This window comes from Puma concolor, chromosome A3, assembly GCF_028749965.1.
Source record: "Puma concolor isolate L17-30 chromosome A3, mPumCon1.1.hap2, whole genome shotgun sequence".
NCBI lineage: Eukaryota > Metazoa > Chordata > Mammalia > Carnivora > Felidae > Puma > Puma concolor.
In genome coordinates this window covers 112,725,838-112,735,191 of record NC_141669.1, presented here as the reverse complement: position 1 = coordinate 112,735,191, position 9,354 = coordinate 112,725,838, and the positions used below count along the sequence as shown (strand labels likewise).

Sequence of the window (9,354 nt, the reverse complement as noted above, 5' to 3'; positions counted from 1 at the left end):
TGATTCTCTGGGATTCATTTGTGGAAGCTGGGAAGAAGTAGCTCTCTTCCCATCCTGGCCGCTGAGATGACGTAATGAATGTCAACATTTATCCCTTATCCCTTCCGTTATACAGATACTTATCCCTTATCCCTTCCATTATACAGATAAGGCCTGTGTGCATCAGGAGAGACAAAGCCAGGCAGAGATGAATAGAGATGAGAGAATTTAAAAGAAGATTCTTGGTGGCCCTGAGTCCTTAGTCCTAAAGCTCTGCCTTGGATGCCGGGAGGAACCTAGAATCCTTCTCAGCTACTGGATCACTTTAAACCAATATTTTGGGTTCTTATTTCTTGTAAGGAAAGGCTCTTCACTAATAGGTAAAGTGAAGAGAGAGAGCCCAAACCAACCTCACCTCTTTCTCCTACTCTCTGTACCCCTGATTCCTCTGGAGCCCCAGTTTTCACATGAGTACAAAAAGGACAATCCCTCTTGTACTCAAGTTGCTATGTAGGTGAAGACAGTAGTATGGGAAAGGTAGATCCTTGATATATAGTAGATGCCCCCAAAATAGTAGTATTGTAGTATCACCAATATAATCATTTCTCAGGCTGGGTATTACTCAGAGTTCACAAAATTATCTATTATTATTATTATTATTATTATTTATATATAATATATATAAAATGTAAATATATATAATTATATAATTTATATAATAATTATATAATAATAATTATTATTATCTATTATTATTATTATTATTATTATTATCTATTATCACAAAATAGAAAAATAAAATTAAAAAGTAAGGCTTTAGGAACAGAAAAAAACCATGATTTGAAATCGTACTTTAGTGCTCCGTGGACGTGGGAACTTTATCACCTGGCATCCCTTAGGATAGTGCTAACTTTCAGGAAACTGGCTTAACAAGGAGATGTTTTCTCTCCCATAACTGGAGGTCCAGAAGTGGGGTTGGAACCAGGAACAATATGGCGGTGCAATGTCGTCAACCCACATTCTTTATATCTTTGCACTTCTCTAGAGCAGATTTTTCCTCAACTTGGTTCCCCTCATGGTCATAAGATGTCTCTCAGGAGCACCTGGGGCAATATGACTGCTTGTTCCTAGCCAACAAGAAAGAGAATTGCATTAGTTTCCCAGATTTCTCTGCAAGCCTATTCTTTTCTCTTAGGGACACAAATTGGCTTAAGACAGTCTCATATTTGAGTTAATCACTGGTAGGGAGTCATGAAATTACCCTTAACTGGTTTAGTCTAGGCTATTGGGGGTGGGTTGAATATTGGGATGTCAACCAAAATGTCCTTCATCACTCAATTGGCCTTTCTGAATCCGTTTCTTCTCCTGTAAAACACTTAATTCGCAAGTTGCCGAGAGAATGACAGAAGAATGTATATTGCACCTTCAATAATATTTAGCATAATCTAGTTGTTCGATGAGTAGAGGACTTGGTTAACTGAGATAGCAGCCCATAACAGGGGAAGGAAGAGACAAACTTACTAGTCACAAACACCTCAGTGCCTGGACCTGACTGGAACTCCAGGTCAGGTTGCCCCTCCTTGAACTTCACGCAGTAGTAGGTGCCGGCGTCTGCAAGAGAGATTTCACTGATGTGGATGGAAAAGTCTGTGTTGCCAGCTTTGGTGGTGCGTCCAATTTCTTTTACTCTGGGAAAGATGCCTCCTTTGAAATTGTAGATTAATTCCCGGTGTGGCCCAGTTCCCTTGAACCATAAGACAGGTCCTTTGGGGAACGAATCTGGTACCCTGCAACTCAAGGTGACTGTGTCTCCGGTCGATACAGTCTGTGTCATCTCAGCTTGTTGCACCTGGAATAGCTCATGTGAGGCTCCTGCAAAGAAACTCAAAATCATTTCTTACTTCCCATGCTCTGACCTAGAGAGGATGGGAGAGAACTTGGATCCAGATCATGGTCGGACCCCATTCATTAATTAGTTCTTTTAATGCCACATGGGAGCACGCACACGCTGAGTTTAGAGGGGCCTCTGCAAGTGGTGGAAGCTCCTGACCTCACCGACTGAGGGGGGGGTCAGTGCAGGGGATCAGATGTGTCACCTCCCCAGTTCCACGTCTCAGCCCCTAACCAAGGTAAGAAGACAGGGAGGAAGAGGTTCTGGGATTATGAATTGGTAGTGTTCATGGAGAGAGACTAGTCCCTCCCCCATTTAAATGCCAAAGATCACTCAGTACATTTGGAGATGGGTCCAAGTACTCTCTGCCCACCTCATACTTACAGTGAGTTTGGGATTGACCTTCATCTCTTTTCTGAAGGGTGAGCAGCCACGGAATTTGTGGAGATATTAGTGTTGACAGGTATGGAGAAAGGGGAAGTCGAGAGAGAGGAAACCTAAAGAATTGGGGGGGGGGCATTTAGGATTACTATATGTGCATGCAGGCAGGGTGTGGTTCCTCTGCTTATCTCTCAAGATAGAAAAGAGAGACAGTTTCCTCTTCCCAACAAAAGAGAGTAGAGCCTCAAGGGACCTTGTCAATTTTGAAGGGTCCACAACTGACCCCTGACACCCACTGCCACCAACATCCCTACCACGCGCTGTGTCAGGTCCTGGTAATATCTCTCCTTTCAGGTTGGCAAACCATCAACGTCACTGATGGGGTGAGGTGCAGGTTAGAGAGACAAGGGAACTCCTGGCTGGGGAGGCTGGGAGAGAATGGCAGGTAGGCTGCCTACACTCACATTTTCTAGCTTGAGGGAAATGTGTAAATGTTCCATGGCCAGTTGGATGGCCTAGAACGTGGGTGGACTTGAGGAGAACATGACTGGGGAAGACTGGTTTTCCTAGCAGAACAGATGGATACCCTAATCTCACTGTATTTAATGGAATTAACTCAGAGCATAGGAGGAAGCAGGAAACACTGCTTGTCCTCAGAGAATCAGAGAACAGCAGAGCTGAGGGTAGCCCAGGGCAGACCAGGGAAGGATCAAGTGTGAGGAGAGTGAGTCAACCCCTCCAGGACAGCTTTTCCAAACAAGACCTGGGAGTGGGTGACAACACAAGGACACTCCTATTGGTCCCTAGGTTCCCCAGAAGCCATAGTAGGAGACCACATTCACTCATGGACTTCCTGTATGGGGAATGAAGTCCCTGACTGCATTGTGGTGGTTGCTCAGGAACCTTCCACCAGGCCCCAGTGACATTCCAGTTAGAAATGGGCAAGTGGAATTGTGCAGGCTTGTAGAGGTTCTGCCTGGCTGTGGCAGAACCTTTGTTTTGGCTCAGGAGATATTAGGCTTGGGGGCAAACTCCAACTGGGTTGAGATTCCATCCAAATCCGGAAGCTAATATGTGGCTGCAACTGTCTGGGACTGATGCTTAGAGTCAGGATATAGGCCACAAGAGACACAATGCAGATTCTTGAGCTCAAGTTTGTCCCTAAACCTCAGAAAGGGCACTCAGACTTCTAGGCCCATTTTACCAAGTTTTTGGACCGTGAGGTACACACATGTAGTTGCATTTTACCTACTGAACATCTTTTTATTTTGGAGTATCTCTGTGTTCGGGTTTTAGTGGTTGGGTCATCAGAGAAGGACCTGGTCTGTAACAAGGCTTGATTCAATAGTGGGCTCAGGGCCCCAGACTAACAGAAGAGCCATGTATAGAATCCCAGCCTGCAGGGTTGTTTGTGGATGAAGGGACACAGTATCCAGTGTATCGTGATGATTTGGTACGTTTCAGATTTTGGAGAATTTAGTTTTACAAACCAAGGGGATGGAAATTGTCAGACCTGTACTCACCATTCACAGACACGTAGGTGCCTGAACCAGATACGTACGCCATGTCAGGATGCCCTATTGTTAACTTCACACAGTAATAGGTGCCCGTGTCTTTGGGTGACACATCACTGATGCGGATGGAATAGTCTGTTTGATTGACCTCTGTGTTTTCCACTTGGTTTACTCGGGGGAAGTGGCTGCCATTGAAACTGTAGATTAATTGTTGTTCTGGCCCATTCTTCCTGAACCACAAGACAGGCCCTGCTGGGGAGTGAGCAGACACGTTGCAGGCCAGTGTTAAGATGTCTCCAGCTCTGACTGACACTGAACTCTCAGGCTGGTTCACCTGGAACTCTTCACCTGCAGTTCCTGGAAAGAAACTTTGCATCATTTCTCGTGTTCTTTGTCTTGGCCCAAGATGTTCTGAGTGTCTGGTTCTAGGTCAAGGTGGAGTCTCATTACATACTCTTTCAGCTGGCACCAAAGTATGACAATTACAAATTGGGTTGCCATATGGGATGAGGGGGAGGGGACCAATGCACAGAAAGGGGGCGGGTACCTTCTTTTCTGCATCACGATACGAAGATGGGCTGGAGCATAGTAGGCTCTAATAAACAAGGGAACCTGCTGAAAAGCAAATGACCCAAACTTAGCGGTTTAAGAACATACATACGGTTTCATAGCTCATGTGATCCAGGAGTTGAAGCGCAGCTTAGCTTATCTGTCATGCCCAGAGGGAAGATGATGTGAAGTCACAGGGAGAATGTCATGTACCCTCTGAGGACCATCTGAGGCTACCAGAGGTTAGGAGTGAGGCCGGGAACAGATTCCACCTCATAGTTTATAGCAGCTTTATTTATAATTGCCAAGCTTGAAAGCAACTAGGATGACCTTCAGTAGTTGAATGGATAAGGAAATTGTGGTACATCCAGACAGTGGAATATCATCCAGTGCTATAAAAAGAAATGAGCTTTCAAGCAAGCCCTGAAAAGATGTGAAAGGACCTTAAAAGCTTATCATTAATGCAGGAAAAGCCTGCATACTACACCATTCCATCTGTATGACATTCTGGAAAAGGCCAAACTATAGAGACTGTAAATACATCAGTGATTGTCAGGGGTTAGGGTGGAAAGAGGTAAATAGGCAGAGCACAGAGGGTTTTTAGGGTAGCGAAACAATTCTGTAAAATACTACAAAGGCGGATCTCACTATACATTTGTCCAAACCCATAGACTATACAATATTAAGAGTGAACCATAATGTGTGCTATGGTCTTTGGGTGTTAATGACATCAGTGTAGGTTCATTGTTTGTAATATACGCACCACTCTGGTGGAGGATATTGATAATGGGGGAGGCTGTGATGTGTGGGGAAGGGAAATCTCTGCCCCTTCTTCTCCATTTTGGTGTGAACTTAAAACTGCTTTAAAATGCGAACTCTGGGGCGCCTGGGTGGCGCAGTCGGTTAAGCGTCTGACTTCAGCCAGGTCACGATCTCACGGTCCGTGAGTTCGAGCCCCGCGTCGGGCTCTGGGCTCATGGCTCAGAGCCTGGAGCCTGTTTCCGATTCTGTGTCTCCCTCTCTCTCTGCCCCTCCCCCGTTCATGCTCTGTCTCTCTCTGTCCCAAAAATAAATAAACGTTGAAAAAAAAATTTAAAAAAAAATGCGAACTCTGGTTATGAATGAAAGTCATTTCCATATCAAAGATCATCTAGATTTTCTTCTAGGATATCTTCTAGGAATTTTATAGTTTTGTGTTTTACATTATTTTTATGAAGCCTGTTAGGTCTGTGTCTAGAATTTTTTTATTTTATTTTATTTTATTTTTTGCACGTGGATGTGCAGATCTCCAATTGTTATAGCAACATTTGTTGAAAAGATTATCTTTGCTCCTTTCCAACAGATCAGTTGGCTGTATTTAGGTGAGTCTATTTCTGGACTTCCTATTCTATTGCATTGATTTGTGTGTCTATTCTCTCACCAATGCCAGTGTTTCTATTACTGGAACTTTCTAGTACGTCTTGTAGTCGAATGGTGTCAGTCCTCTGACTTGTTCTTCTTCAACGTTGAGTTGGCTATTCTGGATCTTTAACCTTTCCATATACACTTCAGAGTCAGTTTGTCAATATCTGTACTTTGCTGGTATTTTGATTGGAATTGCATTTATCCATAGATCAAATTGGGAAGAACTGACATCTTGGCAATATTGAGTCTTCCTATCCATGAACATGGAATGTATCTCTGTTTTTTCTTGATTGCTTTGTTCAGTTCTCTAGCTTTCTTTATATAGATCTTGTGTGTGTATATATATATATATATATATATATATATATATTAATTTTTTTAGTGTTTATTTTTCAAGGAGAGAGAGACAGAGCATGAACGGGGGAGGGGCAGAGTGAGAGGGAGACACAGAGTCTGAAGCAGGCTTCAGGCTGTGGGCTGTCAGCACAGAGCCTGAGGCGGGACCCAAACTCACAAGCTGTGAGATCATGACCTGAGCTGAAGTCAGACGCCCAACCGACTGAGCCACCCAGACGCCCCTAGATCTTGTATATATTATATGAAATTTATACCTAAGTATTTCTCTTCTTTTGGGTGCTAAGATAAATGGTCACGTGTGTGTTTAGTCTATGGAAATACACTGATTTTTGTGTGTTGATCTCGTTTCCTTGTTGAACTTGCTTATTATCCTGAGTTTTTTGTTGTTTTATTTATTTTTTTTTAGGAGATCCTTTTGGGATTTTCTTTTTTTTTTTCTTTTTTTTTTTTCAACGTTTATTTATTTTTGGGACAGAGAGAGACAGAGCATGAACGGGGGAGGGGCAGAGAGAGAGGGAGACATAGAATCGGAAACAGGCTCCAGGCTCTGAGCCATCAGCCCAGAGCCCGACGCGGGGCTCGAACTCCCGGACCGCGAGATCGTGACCTGGCTGAAGTCGGACGCTTAACCGACTGCGCCACCCAGGCGCCCCTGCTTTTTGGGATTTTCTATGTAGACAGTCATGTCATCTGTAAACAAGGAGGTTTTATTCTTTTCTTTTCAATTTACACTCTTTTCCTTTCCCTTCCTTCTCTTCCCTTCCTTCCTTCTTGTCCCTCTTTCTGCTACAGCTTCCAGTACTATTTTGAACAAGAGTTGTGAGAATGGACACCCTTGCCTCAGTCCTTGTCTTAGGAAATACATACAGTGTCTTTCACCATTAAGTATAATGATAACTGTGAGACTTTTTGTAGATGTTCTTTATCACATAGAGGAAGTTCCCTGCTATTTATGGTTTGCCAAGAGGTTTCATCATGAACGGATTTTGGATTTGTCAAATGCTTCTTCTGCATCAAGTGATGCCGTTATGCAGTTTTTCTCCCTTAACGCTTTGATCTGATGGATTACAATGACTGATTTTCAAAAGTTGAAACAGCTTTGCATGCCTCGAATAAATCCTACTTACGCATGGCATATAACTTTGCACATTGTGAAATTCTATATGCCGACACTTTGTTGAGGATTCTTGCCTTTAGATTCGTGAGGGATATTGGTCTGTAGTTTTCTATTTTATGTAAAGTCTATCTGGTTTTGCTATCAAGATAATAATAACCTCATCAAATGAGTAGGGAAGTGTTTCCTCCTCTTCTTTTTTCTGGAAGACGTTGTACAAAATTGGTGTTAATTTCTCTTGAGATGTTTGCTGACATTCTCCAGTGGGCCCGGGTGTCTCATATACGTTACTCTCTGCTATCTAAGCTTTCTTCCTCTTCCTTAGACTCAGATAATGGTTTTGGCTTCCTCTTTCATCTGATGTGAACCCCTAAGGCCATGTGCTCTGGCATTGGGACTGAAACCTCTGCTAAGATGAACCAATGGCCTTGGGGAAGAGACTCCACATGCTTGCTTGGCTTTTTCAGCAAGCAGAGGAGACCTGCCCAGTCCTGTTGTTGACGCTGCAATGTTCACCTTCCATCAGTGACCCAGACAGACCTCTAGTGACCACTTCTGGCTAAATTCCATGAGCACGCACACCTCTGCAAATTTTTAAAGGTGATTATCTTTGGATGGAAGCACCGTGCTTTCTTTCCTTGCTTTATACTTTCATGTTTTCCAACACGTTTTTTTTTTTTTTTTTTTTTTTCCATTGAGAGGTAGCATCTGTGTAGGGGTGATAAGTGTAAAACTCAGGTTCTCTGATCCTAGGGGCTAAGGGATGAGAACTCTCAGGTATGCTGCGCTGAGCCCTGTGACCATTGGGGGGGTGTATCCATTACCTGAACAAAAGGGTGTGGAACAGACATGACCGCTGGGAGATGTTGTGAGCTGGGAGCCATTCCAGTCTAGTTCTATAAATTCTGGCTGGGACAGAAAAACCCTCCCCCAAGAAATTCTAGGGTAATAGGTGAGGAGAACACAGTAAACAGGCATAGGGGAGCCCCCCACAAAACACACCTGAGCCCCACTCACCTGTGAATCCCAGAAGCAGAGTCAGCAGCAGGGATGGCAGAGTTGGGCAGTGTAGGGAGGGAAGGACAGGCATCGTCGTGGCCCCTGGAGCCTTCTCTGTCTTGAGTGTTGTCCTGGAGAGGTCCAGGACTCTGTGCTCTGAGGAGAGAAGACACTCCCTGCTTCCATGATGTCAGAGGAAGGGGATTGTGATGAGAGGAAAGACCATGGGACTGTAACACTTTTTAGATGATCAGCTGAACAGACAAGGTGGCTGTAAGCTGAGAAGTTGCTGCTGGAAATGCTTGGGGTTCCCAGAGTTAAGGGCCTGACACCCACAGGCTTGTGCTCATTCCTGAGCCTCGTCCCATCTGAGGTTCTCGCCAACCTGCCCACCTGCCAGTTTACAGATCCCAGAGATACGGTGTGGGAAAGAGGTTAGAGTTTTGGAGATTGTGAAGATGTGTGCTTTAGAAGATGGAGGGAGTCACAGGGGAGATGGGCTGGGGCGATACTCTGTAAGAGGGAAAGCAACACACCTAGACACATACCTGGGCAGCGGAGGGCTGTCCTGCTGTCTGTGTTGGGTCTTGGGCCGGTTCTGGAGGAAAGGAGTGGAGGGACACAAGAAACACTCTCAGAAAGAGAGAGGACCCAGCACGTTTGCTTCCTTCTCTCTCACCACTGGATTGCGCTCTACCCAAGCACACAGGTTGTCTCCAGGGACTCTCAGCCCACGCTCCGCCGTTGACCCTTTAATGTCCAGGAATCCGTAGTCACATGCTGACGGCTAGGGCTATTTCGCTACTGCTTCCTTGGGAGCCCCACCTCCTCCTCGGGATCAACAGGATGTTAAGGCCAAGAGAGGTGTTAGAACAAGAGGAGAATGCAGAGCGGGCTGAACGTCCTGTACGAGATGACAAGACTCCCCCTCCCTTTGTGATGTCACCATTGTGTCACCTTGTTCTGGAAAGATGAATTCCATGCTGGGAGGCTATCCATGGTTCCTGCTGAGGGATTAACGGGATCTTTCCTTCAGTCCCCAGCCTCTTACCCTTTTGTTCACCTCTGGTGGACTTCATACTTTACAGCAGACTCTAAACTCTTCAGAGACGGGGATTTTTAGTGCCTTGAAGGTCAAGAGTGCTGGATTTGCAACCAGATGCAGT

The 9,354-nt window shown here is 44.7% G+C and overlaps 1 protein-coding gene across 3 annotated transcripts; it reads right to left on the bottom strand.

Moving 5' to 3' along the window:
- Positions 1–812: 812 nt before the first annotated feature.
- On the bottom strand, positions 813–9,112 carry LOC147582682 (signal-regulatory protein beta-1-like). 3 transcript variants are annotated; one of them, XM_086701857.1, is made up of 5 exons: positions 8,737–9,112; positions 8,207–8,344; positions 3,775–4,122; positions 1,501–1,590; positions 813–1,106 (listed from the first exon to the last, which is right to left on the bottom strand). In XM_086701857.1, exons 2-5 carry the CDS (start codon positions 8,277–8,279, stop codon positions 1,021–1,023), a joined length of 597 nt encoding a protein of 198 aa, XP_086557983.1. In that variant the 5' UTR covers positions 8,280–8,344; positions 8,737–9,112; the 3' UTR covers positions 813–1,020. The 3 variants fall into 3 exon arrangements, with proteins under 3 accessions (XP_086557983.1, XP_086557982.1, XP_086557981.1); XM_086701856.1 differs by having other exon boundaries at positions 1,501–1,851; positions 8,207–8,364; positions 8,737–9,110; XM_086701855.1 differs by having other exon boundaries at positions 1,501–1,851; positions 8,737–9,109.
- Between the last annotated feature and the right edge of the window lie 242 nt (positions 9,113–9,354).

Excerpts from the sequence above, each read along its gene's own strand:
- LOC147582682 (XM_086701856.1), bottom strand. The coding sequence starts at position 8,279 with ATGCCTGTCCTTCCCTCCCTACACTGCCCAACTCTGCCATCCCTGCTG. Across the intron at positions 1,852-3,774 it reads CACCTACGTGTCTGTGAATG|GAGCCTCACATGAGCTATTC; the intron begins GTGAGTACAGGT and ends GTTTCTTTGCAG. Across the intron at positions 1,107-1,500 it reads CACTGAGGTGTTTGTGACTA|GAACAAGCAGTCATATTGCC; the intron begins GTAAGTTTGTCT and ends CTTGTTGGCTAG.